This window comes from Mastigoproctus giganteus, chromosome 8 (assembly GCF_048544385.1).
Source record: "Mastigoproctus giganteus isolate SK-2022 chromosome 8, ASM4854438v1, whole genome shotgun sequence".
NCBI classification, from domain to species: Eukaryota; Metazoa; Arthropoda; class Arachnida; order Uropygi; family Thelyphonidae; genus Mastigoproctus; species Mastigoproctus giganteus.
Genome location: NC_143582.1, coordinates 175,332,202 through 175,355,053, shown reverse-complemented (window position 1 = coordinate 175,355,053; position 22,852 = coordinate 175,332,202). Strand labels below are relative to the sequence as shown.

The window sequence follows — 22,852 nt, the reverse complement described above, 5'->3', positions numbered from 1 at the left end:
AAAGAAAAACTCTCCTTCACCCTCGTAGTGCTGGAGAAGTTCCGTAAGATGACTTTCTGAGCTTCTTTGTGCTTACGTGACAGCATTTTTTGGACCCACTGGAAGAAGAAAATTAAATGAACATACATTATCTGACATATATGTATCACAGTTTGTAAGGCATTTGTTCAGTTATTACTGTTTTTAATAAAAATTATGTTTTCGATAGTTATAAAAAAAATAGTGTATTTTTTGTTAGCTTTTGGAACATAACCCCCTTTTTTGTGCTGGTTCTTAGTTCCGTATAACAGAATTTCGCACTACACAAGATTTTATAGAAACCTAACTACTGTGTTATACGAGGGTTACCTGTGTATGCTGTTTCCCTTATTATAATATACTTTATTTGCAACTATAAGTGAGTTTTAACTATCTACCAGTAGATTCAATAAAATGAAATCCATCAGTAGCATTAAAATTATTCAGCCACTCTTAATAAGTACCTTTCACTGAAAATGGCTGCATGGGGTTAGAATTTAGACAAAAGGTTAATAATTAGTAAAACTATTGTAATTTAATGATTCCTTAAATCACCAGTGTGGAATTTCTCTAAAGTGAACAAGAAAAATGTAACCCAGAAAGAGATCTGGCTGTTTTTAAGCAGTTTTGGTAGTTTCCAAGAAAGGTTAATTTTTGAATGAATGAAATTATTTATTTGCATATCAGTCCTGTACAGCCATCTGGCTAGAAGAATAGTTCTAGAATAGAAGAATAGAAGGAAAGGTTACAGAGCAATAAAAAGTACTGAAGCCTATAACAGCTACAAGGTGATATGTAATAGAGCCACAGAAAAGGTTCGACAGGCAAAGGCAGTTTATGAGAAATCACTAGCAAACAGAGCAAAGAGGGGGGATAAAGAAATTCTTCACATATATAAATGCCAAGAAGAGCAGGACAAACCAGATCGGCCCTTTACGTAAGGGAAAGGGGATAGTAATAAATACACCAGCTGCCGTTGCAGATGAATTCAACAGTTATTTTGCATCGATATTTACAAATGAAAAGCCTTTTGTGGCAATGGGAAATTGTGGGAGCGAAGTTAAAAAATATGTAATTAATGATATTGAAATTTCGCAAGATTATTTAATGAAAAAGCTTTCGAGCCTACAGACCAGTAAGGCTCCTGGAGTTGATGGAATATACCCTATAATCTTAAGGGAAGCCTATGATAGCCTATGATAGATACCAGTTGATCTGTAACCAAGTTACAAAGGAGGTTAGGCAGGCGAAGGCAGATTACGAGAAATCTTTGGCAAGGGATGCAAAGAAAAACAGCAAAGAGTTCTTTACTTATGTAAACTCTAGAAGGAAGGGGATGAATCAGATTGGTCCACTTATTATATCGATGGGTCAACTGTTGATGATCCTGCTCAGGTAGCTAACAAACTAAATGAATATTTTGCATCGACATTCACACATGAGGAATTATTTAGCGAGGGGAAAGCCAGAGGTGTATTCAACTCTAGCAGTAAGCTAGAGAATCTTGTAATAACTGAGAGTAAAGTGGAGGAGAAATTGTTGAAGATAAACACAAGAAAGGCACCCGGGGTGGATGGGATCTATCCAGTTATATTAAAGGAGGCAGCAAAGGAAGTAAGCAAACCCTTAGCCACAATTATGAGAGCTTCCTTGGACTCAGGGGAGGTACCCACAGACTGGAGATGTGCAAATGTCACCCCAATTCACAAAGGAGGATCAAAGGCTGACACAAGTAATTATAGACCTGTGAGTTTAACTTCTGTTCCAGGAAAATTAATAGAGGCACTAGTTAAAGAAGCACTGCAAGATCATTTAGACAAGACTTCATCTATAGCTCGGACACAGCATGGTTTTGTTAAGGGGAAGTCTTGACTGACCAATTTGATTGGATACTATGATGCAGTCACAAAGGAACTGGATGCAGGGAATAACTTTGATATTATATACTTGGATCTTAGAAAGGCTTTTGATACTGTTGCACATGGAAGACTGCTGCACAAATTTGAGCAGTGTGGCATTGGAGGCAAATTGCTGCTGTGGATAAAGGGGTGGCTGAGGGGGAGAAGACAGAGAGTGGTAATCAATGGACACTGCTCGTCGTGGACTAATGTTATTATGGGGTCCCTCAGGGCTCAGTGTTGGGTCCATTATTGTTTTCTGTATTCATAAATGATATTGATGAGGGTATATCAAGCTTAATGTCGAAGTTTGCAGACGATACAAAGGTAGGCAGGGTTGTCAAGGACACTACTGACACTATGCTGCTGCAACAGGATCTGGAAAGGTTGAGCAGATGGGCTGAGAGGTGGCAAATGAAGTTTAACATTGACAAATGTAAAGTACTACAAATGGGAAACAGAAGCAACCCCAGAGCAACGTATCAACTCTGTGGTAGTACACTGACAGTGGTAGAGAATGAAAGTGACTTGCGGGTGGTTGTGCAGGCAAATATGAAGTTCTCTGAGCAGTGCAGACGGGCTGCAAGAGTAGCTCATGGTGTATTGTCAATGATATATAGGAATTTTTCTAGCAGGGATAAGGAGGTGATTATTCCCTTGTATAAAGCAATGGTCAGGCCACACCTAGAGAGAGAGGCGGCAAGCAAGTGCATTGAACCATTGAGGCTAATTATGCGAGCATCACTGGACTCTGGGGAGATTCCCTTGGATTGGAAAAGTGCAAATGTATCTCCCATACATAAGGGTGGCTCTAAAAGTGAAGGTGGAAATTATCGACCTGTCAGTCTGACTTCAGTAGTAGGGAAAATCATGGAGGCAATGATCAAGGGTGGAATTCAGGATCATTTGGATCGAATTGAAATTCTCAAGTATACTCAGCATGGTTTTGTAAAGGGAAAATCATGTTTAACAAATCTGGTTCGCTATTTCGAAAGGGTCACTCACAAGCTGGATTTAGGGAATAATTTCGACATTGTTTATTTAGATTTCAGCAAAGATTTTGACTCAGTCCCACATGAGCGGTTGCTTTATAAGCTGGAACAGGTTGGAATCACTGGGAAAATCCTTAGATGGATAGAAGGATGGCTTCAGGGCAGGAGGCAGAGGGTTGTGATAAATGGCTATTCCTCAGATTGGGTTGATGTAAGAAGTGGGGTTCCCCAAGGATCGGTATTAGGACCACTGTTGTTTTTAATTTTCATAAACGACATTGATGAAGGGATAGAGGGCGTGATGTCTAAATTTGCAGATGATGTTAAAATTGGTAGAGTAGTTAATGATCACTGTCAAGCTGAGCTTCTTCAGAGAGACCTAGATAGACTTCAAGAATGGTCAGAAAAATGGCAGCTGTGCTTTAATCCAACAAAGTGTAAGGTATTACACCTGGGAAACAGTAATCCCAAAATAACTTATTCACTTGGTGGAGTTCAACTAAACCCAGTACTGGAGGAAAGGGACTTGGGTGTTACGATACGGTCAGACATGAAATTCTCTGAGCATTGTAAACAGGTTGCAAGGAAGGCCCATGGTGTCCTATCGATGATCTATCGAACTTTTGCAAGTAGAGATAGGGACGTGATAATCCCATTATATAAGGCTTATGTTAGACCACACTTGGAATACTGTGTTCAAGTATGGAGATCGCACCTAAAGAAAGACATCGAGCTTCTTGAAAGGGTGCAAAGACGAGTAACTCGCCTGGTGAGATCGGCAAAAGGGCGTCCTTATGAAGAAAGGCTTTGAATATGTGGGTTGCAGAGTTTGGAAACTAGACACCTTAGAGGAGATTTGATTGAGGTGTTTAAGGCTTTGAGAGGCATCAGTAAAATGAATGAGGACAAAATTTTCATGATTATAAATGATGCTAGAACTAGGGGACATAAATTCAACTTACAGGGGAAAATGTTTAGATTGGTCTGCAGGAAGTTTTATTTTAGCCAGCGAGTTATAAATTACTGGAATAAGTTGCCTTCGTGGGTGGTAGAGGCCGACAGTTTGGGGAAATTCAAAGGTCATCTGGATAGTACTTTCGGGTAAGGGAAGCGCATAGGATGATAGGTTGAATTTCCTTTTTTTTTTTTTTTTATTAATTATTATTATTTAGTATTATTTATTTTATTTATTTTTTTTTTTTGTTTTTATCATTGTTTTGTTCGGATTTTTTTTTTGGGTGGTGCAGCATAAGCCATAGGCTTTCTTGCACCATGCAGCCGTTACTACTACTAATACTAATACTAATAGTTGATACATTGTTATACATTTTGGATATCTTTACTATTATTTACAAATAATATGGACAATACAGATAATCAATGCAGATTGGTGTTGTAGATGGTTAATTCTTTAACAGTATATTGGTTATAACTTTGTGCTTCTTACCAATATTGTGTATCTTATGTGGTCACTTGAAGGTCAACCTAGTAATTGGGTCATTACATTGGTCCATGTCATGTCATACACTTTTGTTAAATTACTTATATTTTGATTTTTTTTCTTACACTGTGTGTTACATTGTTATAAATTTATTAACATTTCTGTTTTAATTTACATATCAGATCTTATATTTCACATCTGTATTTGTAGTTTTGCCTATCTATATTTACCACAAATAGTAAATTAACTTGGTGTCACCAGGCAGATATGTATCAGCCAGTACTTCTTGCATGCATATTCTGTCATTGCAATATTTTTCTGGATCGGAATATTGAAAATTTTCACAGCATTCACTTGGAACATCCATTGCAGGCATTCTGGGTTGATCATCGTATCTTATTAGAGACACTTTGAATCGCTTGGTTGACAATCTGCAGTATGTGTGCAGTACGAACTGCAAGCGACTTGATACCAAGTCTTCTTTTGTTGGGCATGTATACTTTCTGTTATTGCCACTACTAACACTAGCAGAGGCATGGGTGCCAGCAGGATATTTTTCAAGGTGGTACATGTGGGAATAAATTTTTTTTTCACCAAATTTTCGAATACATGGAATATTTTAGTTAAGACAAATTTGATTTATGTGTACAGCCGAGCCAACGTTTCATGATCAGTGGGAGAAAGTAGTTTTATTTTGAAAGAGAGAATTTGTATTGTTTTAATGTTTCAATAAATTAATGAAAATATTATGAATTGTGTATTACTTCAAAATCCAAAAGTAGCAGTAGCATCTTGCACCATGCTGCTGGTGCCCATGATCACAGGCTGTTATTGCCTGTGCTAGTATTAGTAGTGGCAGATTTATTGAGACAATTTGTTTTCTCCTTAGGTAAAAAATGAATGTGGATAGTGAACCTTATGTGAAAACTATTCAGAGTTGTATAATAATGGTACAACTAAATATTAGGAAAACAATAAAAGGAAGTTATGGAACCAATAGTAAAAATTATGGAGGTAAAGGATATTGGTGTTGTGATATTCCATATTGGAATATAATGGTATTGTAATATTCCAAGAGTGCTATATCTTTAAAAGGTAAAGTTTAAGGTAAAGTTTATTCCCTCTGATACAGAATTATTTAGACAGGTGGATTCATTAATAATTTATCATATTTAATTGAATTACAATTTTGTTATCTTAAGTATTTAAAAGTAGGAAAACTGTTAATGAAAAGTTTTTGAATAAGGATAATTTTACAGGTCACTCGTAGAGTTACCTTTTTACGGCAAACAAAAGTATATTTTTAGTGTGATTCACTGTAAATTATTGGTGTTTATCAGCCAGGAAAATCGACCACAGAATACATGAAGTTACAAACACAATATACTGACGCCTCATAGCCTGATTTTCTTTGATGCTAAATATAATTTAAAAGTTTAGTTTTCATGGCTTCTGTTTGAAATGGATGTTACTGTTCATTTCCATTTACAAGGTCACCTGTTTAATGCAAAATCCGAAGTTCATTTTTTAAATCATGAAATTTATTTCTTGTTTTAAAATTGGGTAACCTAGCAAAATGAATTTCAGTGAACATGAGGACATGTGTTGTGTCTTAGGTAGGATGGCACCTAAATGTTACTTTAAATCCACCATGGTACACTGTGATGAATACAGAACTCTTTTAAATGGCCAGAAATGAGTATGGTATTATGGTATTATGTGAAGCATGTGTCTTGTGTGTTTTGTTGTGGCTGGCCATTTAGCTACTGGGCAACAGTGATTAGCAGGAAGGCTGCTCCTTAGTGCCCATCGAAGCCACGAGGAGATGGGCCACAACGATATGCATACTGTCAAAAGAAAGTGACATGGCAAGAATCCTGCATGCACTGAAGGAAAAATCAATTAGTATTAGTAGTGGCAAATGATGCAAGAAAGCAAGCTTATATAGCATGCGACACAAAGTAAACCCTTCCTATTTTACTAATCCATCTCCTCTACCTATTCTGCAGGCAACCACATATTCCAACTTGTGAAGGATCACAAGTTGGAATTTATGTCCCCTCATGTGCGTAATCTGAGGAAGAGGAAGAAACCCATCAGCACTGAGCTTGCTCAATCTATTCAAAGCTTTAAACACCTCAATCAGAATGCCCCATAAATCCCTAGTCTCCAGACAATGCACTTTGCAGAACTGAAGCCTTTCTTGGTAAGAGCACTCTGTTTCCCTCACCAATCCCATTACCCTTCTCAAATAGACTATAAAATTACATTTAGCATTAGCATTAGCATTAGTAGAGGCATTTGATGCAAGAAAGCAAACTTATGCAGCATCAGCCAAAAAAAAAAAAAAAAACCCACTTCCACTTCACCCCTCTGTTCGTTCAAAATACCTGTCCAGCTTAGCCTTAAACTTATTTAGGCTATCAACCTCCACCACAAGGGATGGAAGTCTGTTCCACCAACCAACCAACCAACCACCCGCTGGCTAAAGGCAAATTTCCGCACGTCTATCCTACATCTGTCTTTCCTCAATTTGAATTTATGCCCTCTCAGGTGATTTTTCTGAGCTAGAGGAAGAATCCCATCAGCATTGAGCATGCTTAAACCATTCAAGGCTTTATACACCTCTATCAGATCACCTCGCTGGTGCCTAGTCTCCAGACACTGTAATTTGCAAAACTTAAGCCTTTCTTCATAAGAGCACCCCTTTGTTCCATTCACTAATCTTGTTTCCCTTCTCTGTACTCGTTCCAGCAGCTCTACATCCTTCTTGAAATGAGGCCTCCAGACCTGTATACAGTACTCTAGGTGTGGCCTGACCATTGCCTTATACAATGGAATAATCACCTCCTTATCCCTGCTGGAAAAATTCCTGGATATCATTGACAATACTCCATGAGCTACTCTTGCAGCCCGTCTGCACTGCGCAGAGAACTTCATATCTGCCTGCACAACCACCCCCAAGTCCCTTTCATTCTCTACCACTGTCAGTGTAGTACCACAGAGTTGATACGTTGCTCTGGGGTTGCTGTTTCTCATGTGTAGTACTTTACATTTGTCAATGTTAAACTTCATTTGCCACCTCTCAGCCCATCTGTTCAACCTTTCCAGATCCTGTTGCAGCACATAGTGTCAGTAGTGTCCTTGACAACCCTGCCAACCTTTGTATCATCTGCAAACTTGGACATTAAGCTTGATATACCATCATCAACATCATTTATAAATACTGAAAACAATAATGGACCCAACACTGAGCCCTGAGGGACTCCACTAATAACATTAGTCCACGATGAGCAGTGTCCATTGATTACCACTCTCTGTCTTCTCCCCCTCAACCACCCCTTTATCCATAGCAGCAATTTGCCTCCAATGTCACACTGCTCCAATTTGTGTAGCAGTCTTCCATGTGCAACAGTATCAAAAACCTTTCTAAGATCCAAGTATATAATATCATAGTTATTCATGGCATCCAGTTCTTTTGTGACTGCATCATAGTATCCAATCAAGTTGGTCAGGCAAGACTTCCCCTTAACAAAACCATGCTGTGTCTGAGCTATAACTGAAGTCTTGTCTAAATGATCCTGCAGTGCTTCTTTAAACAGTGCCTCCATTAATTTTCTTGGAACAGAAGTTAAGCTCACAGGTCTATAATTACTTGTGTCAGCCTTTGATCCTCCTTTGTGAATTGGGGTCACATTTGCACATTTCCAGTCTATGGGTACCTCCCCTGAGTCCAAGGAAGCTCTCATAATTATGGCTAAGGGTTTGCTTACTTCCTTTGCTGCCTCCTTTAATATAACTGGATAGATCCCATCCACCCCGGGTGCCTTTCTTGTGTTTATCTTCAACAGTTTCTCCTCCACTTTACTCCCAGTTATTTCAAGATTCTGTAGCTTACTGCTAGAGTTGAATACACCTCTGGCATTCCCCTCGCTGAATAACTCCTCATGTGTGAATGTTGATGCAAAATATTCATTTAGTTTGTTGGCTACCTGAGCAGGATCATCAACACTTGACCCATCAATATCAAGTGGACCAATCTGATTCATCCCCTTCCTTCTAGAGTTTACATAAGTAAAGAACTCTTTGCTGTTTTTCTTTGCATCCCTTGCCAAGGATTTCTCGTAATCTGCCTTCGCCTGCCTAACCTCCTTTGTAACTTGGTTGCATATCAACTTGTATCTATCATAGGCTTCTGTGTCATGTGTTAATTTGTATGTATCCCATGCATTTTTCTTCTCTGCCATATGCCTCATTAGTTCATCCGATATCCATTTTGGCCTAAACCTTGAACAATATTTCTTAGTTGGTATGTAAAGCCTAGTAGCTTCCAAGATAAGTTCTTTGAATGCTTCCCATTTTGAATTTGCTGTTGGTAACATCATCAGTTGGTCCCACTGTATAGAATTTAAATACTGTCTCAGTCCATCGTAGTCGCCTTTACGGAAGCAATAACCCTTCCCTTTACCCCTAATGGTAGTTACCTCTTTGAGTAAATCCCACTTCAGCACACTGTGATCACTGCCATCTAGTGGTTCATTTATCTGCAGATTCTTAATGCATGAAGAATCACTGCTGATAATCAAATCAAGAGTATTACTCCCTCTAGTTGCCTCCCGAACATGCTGATGTAGAAAACAATCATCCAATAAATCCACAAAAGTCCTGCTAGTGTGTGAGTAACCAGCCCCCAAATTCCAGTCAATATCTGGGAAATTAAAATCTCCCATTATAAGACACTCTGATTTACTGGCCCACTCTATTTCCTTGTACAGTTCCTTATTATACTCATCAGAGTCATTAGGCCTATAGCACACTCCTACTCTCAATTTTGATCTCCCAATGTTTATGTCACACCAAACTGACTCCACACTGCACTGTCCAGCGATGTCGACTGGCTTCACTTCCTTGGTTTTTATGTGTTTCTTAACTAAATAGCATAACCCCTCCCCCCTTCTTATCCTGTCTATCCTTTCTGTAGACGTTGTACTCCCCAAATTGCAGTTCTGCATCCCTTATATCTGTGTGACACCACGTCTCTGATATCCCAACAATATCTGCCTTTGATGTTTTGAGCAATACCTCAAATTCATCAAATTTATTTACTAAACTCCTAGCATTGGTGTACACGCAAGTATACCTGCACCTGTTTCTATTCTTAGCTACCCTAACACAACCCATGTGTTTACTTGTACCGCAATGGCTCCCAGCAGTCTCTGAAATACCATGCATCTTGTTTTTCAGGCTTCTGCTCATTCTAATAGAAGCAGTGCAAGAATCTCTTTCACCTCTGCCAGTGGCTACTGTCAATCTATTGGTCTTTGTCTCCCCCCAAGCTAGCAGTTTTCCGACCCACCTAACACTGCCTCGATAGCATCAGCAAATATTCTTGCACCCTTTCTGTTTAAGTGTATCCCATCCCTGTAGAAGCAATCTCTCCTGTTAACAAGTACAGTCCAGGCTGAAAAAAATTCTACCCCTTGAGCCTTGCACAATCTTTCCAGGGCCGAATTGATCGACAAGGCTCTCATCATATACTCCCTCCTATCGTGTCTGGGCATTTAAACCATTTTAATGATTTTAAAAAAGTGAAGGCTTTTAAACATCTCATTTGGAAACTATTCTGCATAAAAACTGTTTTATTGCTGCTAAATTCTCTTTCATACAGTCTGCAAAAGGTACCTCATATTGCAGCTGTCAGAAAAGACAACTGTTTTTGGAACTAAGTAAAATTAGTCCAAAAATTGGTGGACGAAGTCCAAAACTCAGGGGTTTTGTATGAGGAATGAATATTTAATATATATATATATATATATATATATATATATATGGTGGAGAAGTTATTTCAAAAAAAGTGATATTTTTGCATCAATGTAAATTATTTTGTAACTTTACAAATTAATTGCTAAAATATGTAATGATTTTTCAACTTTGTTGACCACCTCCCTCATCACTGTATTCTGCAAATATGGAATTTAGGAGAGTAAACTTACAATAAACAATGTTTGCAGATTGATATATGTCCATATGTTTTGAAAGCTTTATAAATAATTTAACTAGTTTTGTGATATATAAGGTGTTATTCAGTTATCTTTAAGATGACCATCAATTATATTTGGCAGCATTTCATGGTCTTCCCTCTGACAGTATATTAGGGTACCAATGCCCTTCTATGAAATTAAAGACAGATTTTATTCTCTACAGATTTAAGCGCATAATTTTTAACCGTCTTCATTTTGATTTACTCATGCCCCATACCACTAAAAGAGAAACTTAGATGCTTGGTTATTAAGTTGTTCTTTTTGAATTTTGTATTCCAATACACGTAGTTTCAAAAGGAAACTGTTGCCTAAAGTGGCAAATAAGCTCAAACCCTACTTTAATTAGATGCACTTCATTCTAGGGATAGACTGTCTTATTATCTCATTACAGTTGGGTATAGAAGATACTGCATACTGCTGCAGAGGGGAACAGGTATCCTGTGTGTTATCAGACACTCAGTCTAAAATACTGATGGATCCAATATCTTTATATTACAGAAAATTTAGGAGACGTCCGTTGGCCTGCCTCCCTAAAATCCACTCATGCACACCTTCTCGATGGTAAGCCCTGTTACGTCACTTAGGTGGCAACGAATGTGTAGAGTGATTCTCTTCAAGACGCCTGGTCAGCGTGAAGAGGAAAAGACCATACCCTCCAGCATATGACAGCACGACAAAACAAATGGCCCTCAGTCCCCAGCGGCTTTCACTCCCCCTCTTACGGCAGCGAGAGGATCAGAGTGGAAACAGAGGGTGTTAAGAATCTCTGGGTACGACCAGACGGCCATGCACACAAATTGAACTTGGCCTGTCACAACGTAAGATCACTCATCGCTGAAGACAGGATATTAGATCTGGAAAAGGAATTAGAAAATGTGAATTGGAATATCATCAGTTTGGCTGAAACAAGAAGAAGAAATGAATCACTTTTAAGTTTATCAAGTGGAAATCTGCAGTACACCAATGGAAACAGTGAAAGGGGTGAAGGTGGAGTTGGGTTTCTGGTCCATAAAGATTTAAAAAACAACATTTTGGAATTCAAAAATACATCACCAAGGGTGTCAAGACTAATACTTAAGATTTCTAAGAGGTACAAGCTAAAGGTTATAACGATTTATGCACCAACATTGAGCCATGATGATGAAGAGGTTGAAGAAATGTACACCGAAATTGAGAGTCTTCTAGATGAGCAGAAAACCCACTACACTATTATTATGGGGACTTCAATGCTAAGGTTGGAAAAAGACAAAACAGCGCAGAAAGGGGAACTATAGGAAATTTTGGAATTGGTGAAAGAAATGAAAGAGGCAAAAGACTTGTGGAATTTGCAGAATCTCAAGGATTGTCAGTAATGAACACTTTTTTCAAGAAAAGGGTGAACAGAAAGTGGACATGGAAGAGTCCAAATGGATTAACAACCAATGAAATCGACTTCATCCTCACTAACAGAAGGTATATTGTGAATAATGTTACTGTCCTGAATAAGGTAAATGTTGGAAGTCATCACAGAATGGTAAGATGTACACTTGATATAGATGTAGGAAAGGAAAGGTAAAAACTGACTCGAGTAAATAATACAAAGGTCTTTGAGATAACAGAAGAGGAGAAAAAGCAGTATGTACTGGAACTTAAGAACAAGTTTGAGCTTCTGCAGACTGCTCAGGACCAAGATATCGATGAGGAATATTACAACTTTCTGAAAGTGATAAAGCCCATGAAACCTATAGGGAAAAAGAAATCCAAAGAAGAAAAAATTAGTCAAGAAACACTTGTTATGATGAACCGAAGGTGAAAAATGAAGAGCAAGATAAACAGTGACAAGGAAAAAATTGAGTATACTGAGTTATGCAAAGCCATTAGAAAGAGACTCAGAGAGGACATAAGAAGATTTAACACAAGAAAAGTAGAACAAGCATTAAGGGAAAACAAAGGATTTAAATCAGCAGCCATGAGCAGTAATACAGAAAGACAAATGATACTGAAACCAAAGAATAGCGATGGTGTATTTATAAATAGCAGAGAAGGCATAATTCAAATAGAAGAAGACTACTATAGAGAATTATACAAAGAGCGAGAGAATGAAGCCAGCAGTGGGGAAGATGGATTGCAAATTAGCAACACATACGACATATCCGATATTCTTCCTGATGAGGTTTTTTTTTTTTTTTTTATGAAAACCCCAAACACGAAAGGTATCAAAACCTATAGTACTTAGTACCGTGCATGGGTTGAAGGAGAAGTATGGGGGGAGGGGGGTGCCGGAAACATGGGTTTCACCACTTCAAGCCTCCAATAAGCAAAGTGGTGGTATTTCACCGGTTGATGAAAGTCATGCACTGAAGAAAATGAAGAATCAGAAAACCCCGGGGGAAGATGAAGTTACTGTAGAGTTGTTAAAATTTGAAGGAAGAGACATAACACAAAAACTGGCAAGGCTCTTCACAAAGTGCATTAGAAAAGGTGTGACGCCTAAGCAGTGGAATAATGCAATCATAGTTTTGCTGCATAAGAAAGAAGATAATCAGAAATTGGAAATTATAGACGAATTAGCTTGTTATCCCACATCTACAAGTTGTTCACAAGGGTCATTACTAACAGATTAGAAAGAATACTTGATGAGAATCAACCAAAAGAGCAAGCTGGCTTTAGGACAGGATTCTCAACAATGGATCACCTTCATGTAATATCACAGCTAATGGAGAAAGCAAATGAATATAAAACACCATTATGCGTGGCATTTGTGGATTATGAAAAGGCATAGATACCCCACATATTATGATTTTGAAGAAAATATATGAGAATGCTACCTCCTTTATTAGACTAGACAAAGACAGTAGGAAATTTAAAATGGAGAAAGGAGTTCGACAAGGGGACACAATATCTCCGATGCTGTTTACTGCTGCCCTTGAGGAAGCTTTCAGAAGATTAGACTGGTTGCAGAAAGGAGTCAATGTGAACGGAGAGTACCTAAACCATTTACGATTTGCAGATGACATTGTGGTCATAAGCCACTATCCCAAAGAATTAGAGGAAAATCTTAATCAGTTATGCACAGTTAGTAAGGATTTTGGACTAAAGATGAATATGGCTAAAACAAAAGTAATGATGAACAAGTATGCCACAGAAAGGGAAATAACGATTGAAGGAGCAGTAATTGAAAAGGTGGAGTCATATACTTATCTGGGATAAGTTAATAGCTGTAATAATGATAAATGGCTGGAAGTCAAGAGAAGAATAAATTTTGGATGGATAGCATTCAGGAAATATAGTCATGAAGAGCAATATCCCAGTTTGTCTGAAACTTAAAATAATGAACCAATGTATATTCCCCACCATGACTTATGGAAGTGAAACTCGGGCACTCACCAAAAGAATGGAAGAGAAGCTGAGAACTACACAGCGAAGAATGGAATGAATTATATTGGGAATCAGACTGTTAGATAAGAAGAGAAACACGTGGATTAGGCAGCAAACTCAAGTAAAGGACATTCTTATCAAAACTAAAGAACTAAAATGGTCTTGGGCAGGACACATAGCTCGAAGACATGATGACAGATGGACTAAGAAAATAACAGAATGGTACCCAAGAGGAGCTAGAAGAAAACCTGGAAGACAAAGGCAGAGATGGATAGATGAAATTCATGAGTTTGTGGCTAGTAAATGAATGGCCAGGCCTCTCCAGCAACTTTCCAGAAGGAACTGGAAAGTTGCTGGAGAGGCCTTCATCCTGCAGTGGATTGAAAATGGCTGATGATGATGATGACTGCTGCAGAATATTTCCTCTCCCCTCATCACATGACACCGCACATCCTACATGGTATAATGTGCTGGTCCCACAAGATGTAGTTATTGTCGATGACACAGGAAATATATTTTATAAGAAGGTTAGTTGGGATAAGTCCGTGGTATGTCTGCCAGGGGAAAGAGTTGATCATGCAACTATCACCTTTTAAGAGCACAAAATTGTTATATAGTTGTTCACATTGGTACTAATGATATTAAGAATTGATGTATGGACTTAACAAGTGCAAGCAATATTGAGGAAAAGTTTTGAGTTAGGATTAAATTTGAAAGCATCTACAATTCTGAACAAACATGACAGAAGGGAGTATGTGATGAGAGCTGTGAATTTCATCATGGGGTAAAATAATTTTTTTCAGCATGATCTGTGCTTGTTAGCAGGAGAAAATACAGGAGCAGAATACACTTAAAGTAGAAGGGGGTTCAAGAGTATTTTTGCTGATGCTATTGGGGCAGTGTTAGTTGGGTCAGAAAACTGTTAGCCATAGACTTAGAGATTAATAGCAGCTGCAGGTAGAGGTGACAGTAATTCTTTCACTGCTTCTGTGGAATGTATAGTAGCCTGGAGCATGAGGTTTCATTGATTGTGACTGTTGGTGGGGGCGGGTCAATAAGCAAGTGGGCTGTTTCAGAATAACTGAGAATAAAAACAGGTGCTTGTATTCTTGCATGTACTCTAATGCTAGGATTATAGTGAACAAATTTGAAGTACTGGTTAAGTCGTTAAATTTAGATTTTGTAGGGATATTGTAGACATGGTGCGACTCAGACATAAAATATGCAGAATTTTAATATTGGAATATGAGTAAGAAAGGAGACAGGACAGGAGTGAGAGGAGTATGCTCTTAGCTACAGAATGCATATAATCTGGTACTCCCAGTCAACAGAGGTAGCCAGTACTTTGGTGTGACGTAGGCACTGGTAAAACAAAGATGAGAATAAGAGTGTGCTATTGACCAGTTGACTGTGATAAGTATAAAACAGCACTATACAGACAAATAGAGTGGGGCAGTAAGCCACAGTGCTATAATGGATTTTAGCTTTCTGGATATTGACTGGAAATTGTGGATTATTATTTAAACAGTAGTAAGATTTTCTTGATTTCTTTGATGGCTGTTTTCTGCATCAGCATGTTAGAGAGACAATGACAGAAAGCAGTACTCTTGGCAGAAAAGTACTCTTGATATGATTATCAGTAGTCACTTCATGCATTAAGAATCTGTATATAAAGGAGCCACTGCATGGCACTAATCAGAGTGCATACCAACAGAAAGATACTCTTGAAGGTGTTGTTAGTACTAGTAGCAGTCAATGACACAAGAAAGAAAGTTATACAGCATCAGCCAAAAAAAAAAAAAAAAAACACACCCACACACACTTCCCACATCATGTGTCCATCCCCTCTAATAGTTTGTCTAGTTCTTTGAATTTATTCAAAGTATCCACTTACACAATAATATATGCTAGTTTATTATAACAATCAATCATCTGCTGGCTGAAGTCAAACTTCTGTACATCTATTCTGTAACTATCCTCCTTCGATTTGAATTTCTGCCCTCTTATTTGCATAGTCTGAGCAAGAGGAAGAATCGCATCAGAAATGAGCATGCTGAATCCATTCAAAGTCCTAAACACTTCAGTTAGATCACCTTGTAAGTGCCTAGTCTCCAGATGCTGCAATTTGCAGAACTGAAGCTTTTCTTGGTAAGAGCACTACTGCTCACTAATCTCATTGAACTTCTCTGCACTCATTCCAGCTGCTCCACATCTTTCCCAAAATGAGGCCTCCAGACCTGTATGCAGTACTCAAGATGTGGCGTGACAATTCCTCTATAAAATGGTATAATCTACTCCTTTTTCCTGCTAGCAAAGTTCCTGTATATCATTGATAAAACCACATGAGCTGTCTTGGCAGTCTGTCTGCACTGCTCAGAAAACTTCATATCTCACTGCACAGTGAGATATGAAGTTTTCTGAGCCCCAGGTCCTTTTCATTTTCCACTACACTGAATGTAGTAATTCACAGTTGGTAAGTTTCTCTGGGTTACTGTTACCAATGTGCAGTATTTTTCATTTGTCAGTGTTAAATTTCAATTACCATTCTCAGCTATATGCATAATTTTTATAGATCTTGTTGCAGTAGAATAGTATCATTGCTGTCGTTAACTAACCTGCCAACCTTGTATCATCTACAAACTTAGATATTAAGCCTGATACACCTTCATAAATATCATTAATAAATACAGAAAACATCAATCGACCCAGGACCAAACCTTTGGGGATTCCACTAATAACATTAGTTCACGAATAAAGAAGAGCAGTGTCCATTGATAACCACTCTCTCTTCACCCACTCAACTATCCCTTTCATAACAGCAACTTGCCATTAATGCCACACTTCTCCACTTGTAGAGCAGTCTTTTATGTGCAACACTATCAAATTCTTTCCCGAAATCCAAGTATATGATATCAAAATTAGTTTTTTGCAACCAGTTCCTTTGTGTTTGCATCATAGATTTCCCCTTAACAAATCCATGCTGTGATGATAGTATAACTGCACACCTGGTTATGCATTACTTCTTAAACCAGTGGCTCCATTATTTTCCTTGGAATGGCAGTTAAGCTGACAGGTCCATAATTACTTGTGTCACCCTTTGTTCCCCCTTTGTGAATTGGAGATACCATCACACATCTCCAGTCTATGGTGACATTCTGTGAATTTGGGGATGCTCACATAATTATAGGTGAGGGTTTGCTTACCTCCTTTGATGCCCCCCTTAATATAATTTTATAGATTCCACCACCCCACATTCCTTTCTTACATTTAACTTCAACAATTCTCATATACTTTCCTCTCAGTTATATAAAATCACATAGCTCACTGTTAGAGTTTGGTAAACTTCTGGCATCCACTTTCCTAAAGAATTCCTCACATGTAAATGTACAGTGGCAGACAAAAACACTGCATGACTTGTGAATTTTCAAATAATTTGTTTTGTGCTGCATTGTGGGTTGCAGAAATGTTCAAAATGCATTTGTTATATGGGATATATGTATATCTCTGTGAAAGAAATCCAATAAAAAGACTCCACCTGATATACCTAATTGCCATAAATATCTTTCCAAAGGGTCAATGCATAATTAATGGAAATATGAGAAATCATGCAAATGGCAATCATGACAACCAAACATACATTTTATTGCATTTACATGTACAAACTGAAATGACAAGTTAACATAATAGTATTATGTACTGTAAATCAGAAAAATAAATCCCCAATATTTTGTTGTTTCCTCCTCAAGCTGCAATTACAGTATTGCAATGATCTGGGATAGAGTTAATCAACTTCTGGATATACAGTTGCCCAATTTCGTGGTACCACACCCTTACAATGCTCTCCTGTAGCTGAATCTTACTTGTTGGTTTCTTCTGAGCAATTTTCAGTAGGGTTCAAATCTGAACTGTTGCTGGGCCAGTCCAACACTGTAATGCCAGCATTTCTGAGGTATGACCAATGCCGGATTAAGGCATGAGCTAGCAGGGCCCTTGCCCAGGGCACCATTCTTTAAGGGGTGCCAATTTTTACAAATCATGAAAAATATATATATATCCTTAGTAAAGGGGGCACTGAAAAATCTTTCAGCCCAGGGCACAAAAATACTTTGGTTCATACCAAAAATACTGGGTGTGACTGCACCCTTAAGGGAGAAAATGAGGGAAAACATTCGTGTATGTTTTAAGCCTTGTGAGACGAGAAGACAAACTTATCATTAAATCTAAATAGCATAAAACTTACCAATTTTGCTGTGTGACAAGGTGCTGAGTCCTGTTGAAAAATGCAGTTTTGGACATCTGTGTGGTGATTCTTAATAACGGGTTTTAGGCACTCTTCCAAGATAGCAGTGTAAGTTTCTGCATTCACCGTTCCGTTAATAAACTTCATTTGCCCCACCCCTTTGCTTGTTATGCATCCCCAGACCATCTGACCAGCGAGGGACTTTATAGTCGGTGTTATGCATTCAGGATGGTATGCCTCCGATTTTCGTCTTCAGACATATCACTTCCCATCCAAGCAATGCAGGTTGAATTTCGATTCATCAGAAAAGATGAGTGTCCCATTGCTCTTTTGTCCATGAAACATGCATTTTAGCCAAGCAAGTCGCTTCTTCCTCATTTGTTGGGTCAACAAAGACTTCTTGGGCCGATAGGCAAGAATACCACATTCCGAAAGCTGTCTTTGGATAGTTTGTGCACTTGTTTCAAACACCAGAGGCCATCTCAAAGTCCAGTTTTAGATCAGGAGCACTAGCATGGCAATTACGAAGGCATAGCCATTTCAAATATCGATCTTGGGAAGGCGTAGTCACTCTCCTGTAGCCTGATCCAGGTCTTCTCTTCACATCACCAGTTTCACGCTTTAATTTCAGCACCCGGGATACTGTTGACTGGTGGCAGCCTATTTTATCAGTGATAGCATGCGTAGAAAGCCCTTCCTAGGATAGAGCAACAGCTACACTTTTTTTCTTGGTGTCAACTGAACATATGGAGCCATGCTTAAACCTCTGCAAAACAGGATAATAATGAGTGTGCATACCCCTTCCAATGTCGTCTTTATAGAAACAGCTGATACAGTACCTTGCAATTACTGACTGATGCAATAGAAGCATTATCTGATGCAATACCTTTGCTTTGCAACAAACAAAATGAATGTAATCAAACAATATCTTATACGTTTCACTGCAAATGTTACTTTTTTTAAGGTGATGCAGTTTTTTTGTCTGCCACTGTAGATGCAAAATATTTATTCAGTTTGTCAGCAACCTGAGCAGGATTAACAACAGTTGAACCAGCAATACCAAGTGGACCAATGTGATCCATCCCCTTCTTTTTAGAGTTTATATAAGTAAAGAAGACTATTTTTCTTTGCATCCTTTGCCAGAGATTTCTCATAATCTGCTTTAGCTTGTGTAACTTCCTTTGTGACTTTATTACAGACTATTTTATATCTGCCATAGGCTTCTGGATCACTTGATAATTTATGTGTCCCATGCATTTTTTCTTCTCTGCCACAAGTATCCTTAGTTCACCTGACATCCATTTAGATCCAAGCCTTGAACAGCATTTCTTAGTTGGTATGAAGAGCCTAATGGCTTCTATGATTTTTTCCTTGAATGTTTCTGATTTAGAATTTGCTGATGGTAACATCATCAGTTCGTCCCACTGCATAGAATTTAAAGATCATCTGAGACTACCGTAGTCACCTTTACGAAAGCAAAAACTCGAGTCTTTACCGCTTGTTGGTAGTTTCATCTTTAAGTAAATCTCATATCAATACACTGTGATTACTGGAACTTTTTAGTTTTTTTTTATATGCAGAAGGATTAATGCATGTAGAATGACTGCTGATAAGCAGATTGCGAGTATCACTCTCTCTCTCTTGTTGCCTCTCAAACGTGCTGCTGTAGCAAACAGTCATCCAGTGAATCCACAAAAGTCTTGCTAGTGTGTGAATGAATAAGCAATCCATAAGTCCTATTTAATATCCTATTATAAGACATTGTGATTTACTGGTACACTCTATTTCTCAGTACAGTTATTTATTGTACTCATCAGAGTCATTAGGCCTATAACACACTCCTATTCTCATTTTTGCTTTCCCAGTGCTTTTCGCACTAAACTAACTCAACATTGCACTGCCCACCCATGTCACTTGAATGCCCTGCCTTAGTTTTTATGTGCTAATTAGCTAAGAGCACAACCTCCCCTCATATTCTGTCTGTCCTTTCTGTATGCATTATATTCCCTATATTCAAATTCTGCATACTTTATATCTGGGTGACACCACATCTTTGATATCCCTATAATGTCTTTGTTTGATGACTTGACTAGTACTTCAAATTCAACAAATTTGTTTACTAAGTTCTCAGCATCCGTGTATGTGCAAGTATTCATGCATCTGTTCTTACTCTTAGTTACCCTAAACAGCCCATGTTGAGATGAATATTATCTTATGTAGGGCAGCTCCCAATCACTAATTCAACTCTGCTGTGGTACACTGTGATGATACATGCTAGCAGTTTTCCAACCCACCTAACACTGTCTCAATAGCATCAGCAAATATTCTTGCACCCTTTCTATTTAAGTGTATCTTATCCCTCCAGAAGTAGTCTTTCCTATTAACAAGCACACGGCATGCTGAGAAAAATTCTACTCCATGAGCCTTGCTTAGTCTCTCCAGGGTCGAATTGAATGACAAGGCTCTCATCACATACTCCCTCCTATCTTGTCTGCTCCAATTTGCAGACATTTTCAAATTTAATGCTAACTTGGAATTACCAAGATATAATTGATTTTTTTCAATATTGACCTGAACTTGTTAAGTGAGTCTGCAGATCTACTGTTCTTAATGTGATTATTGCCAATGTGTACAATAATATCACCTTTTGTGCCCTTAAAAGATATCTGCTCTACAATGTCATCAACTTTTGTCACTGGTAAACATACCCTGGTCCTATTCCACCTTAATGTGTGTTTGAATGGCATAAAAGATTTTTAGGAGGAAGCAAGAACAGTCTCTCTGGAACATTCTCTGGAAGACACTGAACAACCAGGCCATCCATTATCCCTGAAATGGGATAATGGATGGCCTGGTTAACTGTTTCTTTGTCCCTGAGTAGGGACAAAGAAACAGTTAAGCAAATTTTAGCTGAAAATTTAGGCATAAGAAAAGTGTGTCAGAAATTGTGAATGAAGATTAAAGAATGAGAAAACTCCAAGTTTGTGAAGATGTTTTTAATAAAAATTGAAGAAGATGCAGACTTTCTGAGTACTGTAATTACTTGCGATTAAAGTTGGCTGTTTCAGTAGGACCTAGAAACTAAGACAGTCAAAGCAAGGGAAAACAAAACACTCCCCTAGACCAAAACAAGCAAGAACGTTAAAATCAAAAATGAAAACCGTGCCTTTTGTTTTCTTTGATATTAAAGAAATTATATAATGGCTTAATACATCCTACCAAATTGGACTTACCACATTGCAATTCTGACAAGGATGAGTGAAAAAATTTGAAGGAAGAAACCTGAATTGTGGAAGGATGGTGGATTCTCCATCAAGACAATGCTTCAGCACACAGTGCACTTTCTAGCCAAAAAGCAAATCCCTGTTTGTGGACATGCACCCTGCTGCTAGACCCAGCCCCACCATTTTGTGCCTTGTTTGTGTACAAACAAGGCACCAAATGGTGCCCTCCTTTAATTTTTTCTGGATCTTCCAGTGTGTACATATATAACACAAATAAAAATGTCATTTTTTTCATGTTATTTGTTAGCATCAGCTGGGCAGGTCAACTTATAATTAAGTCTAGTCATCTATTATTTTGTATCTTGCATAAGAAGGTGGTAGTTGACTCTCATCAACCGGTGCAATACCACCACTTTGCTTATTGGAGGCTTGAAGTGGCGAAACCCATGTTTAGTCTCTAGAGCAAAGTTTCTGGCATTCCCTCCAATACTTCTCCTCCAACCCATGCATGGTACTAAGTGCTATAAGTTTTGATACCTTTCGTGTTTGGGGTTTTCGTAAAAAAAAAAAAAGCATAATAAGCGGGGGGGGGAAAGATTATAGTGCCGCTGATGATGTTAGGTAACTTACGTCGACTATTTTAGATTTGATCCACAGTATCAATATCTTTAAAATAAATATTATTGACCTAGACGATAGGAATTTAGCCAGAAATGAAAGGCTTAGTTCGTTTGGAAAACACGTAGAACAACTTAAAGTGATATGCGTTTTTGGCAATGAGTATTTTACATTCTAAGCTATCACTATGGGTTTGAAAACCAGTTCCGTTTAGGTGACAGCGTAATGCAGTGATGGCGAGCCTTCTCTGTCCTGCGAGCCAAAAACAAGCTGAAACAAAAATATAACAAGTTTCGTGTGCATGGGGGTAAAAAAAGCTGAATGAAATTAGTAATAACTTTTTACTGATATTATAAAATAGTAAAGATAATTGAATTTCTTATGAGAACTTTGTGCTGCATAATTTTATGGTATAGATAAAGTTTGTTTTATGATATACTATAAAGCAAACTTTATCTTCAAATAATACAAAATATTTATGAGTGATCACGTTCCGTTATATTTTCCATTGCTTGTCACTCGCGACACGCGTGCCACTGGTTCGCCATCACCGGTTTAATATATATCATTCAGGGTTGAGAAACACACACATACATTGTAAAATAAAAATACATTCTTTTCATTATGACATTCTTTAAAATGAGTGACATTAACATAAAAACAGAAATGCTGTTTATAGTGTGTTCGCTATATGTGCATCATCAACTGGCATTCTCCTTTTTTAAAAATTACGTATGATCTATGAAATACTCTGAACTGCCAAAATTCAACTTCTTTGGGCCTTTCGACCATACGGTTTAAAGCATCAGATGTTAATGATTCTTCATTCTTTGCTCTGCAAGCAACAAGCGATGCAGCAGGTGGCGCAGATGCAGACTAATATGAATATCGCTACAATGATGAAAGATGAGGTGAGCAACCAGAAGGCAAACAGGTAGACAGTTTTCTGACAGTACTTTTCACTGCTAATATCGTAATAGTTTGGCTTGTAAATTCCGTAAATCCACACGCATCCTGCAAGGC

General features: G+C 38.1%; 1 protein-coding gene across 2 annotated transcripts in view; it reads right to left on the bottom strand.

Annotated features, from left to right (window-relative positions):
* Window positions 1-22,332: 22,332 nt before the first annotated feature.
* The window catches only part of LOC150082024 (transmembrane protein 272-like), a 105,586-nt gene continuing 105,066 nt past the window's right edge, over window positions 22,333-22,852 (bottom strand). For both annotated transcript variants that reach the window (XM_090379912.1, XM_090379913.1), the window contains exon 6: window positions 22,333-22,843. In XM_090379912.1, the coding sequence (XP_090236038.1) occupies window positions 22,653-22,843 (191 nt within the window). In that variant the 3' untranslated portion in view covers window positions 22,333-22,652. The remainder of the gene's footprint in view (window positions 22,844-22,852) is intronic.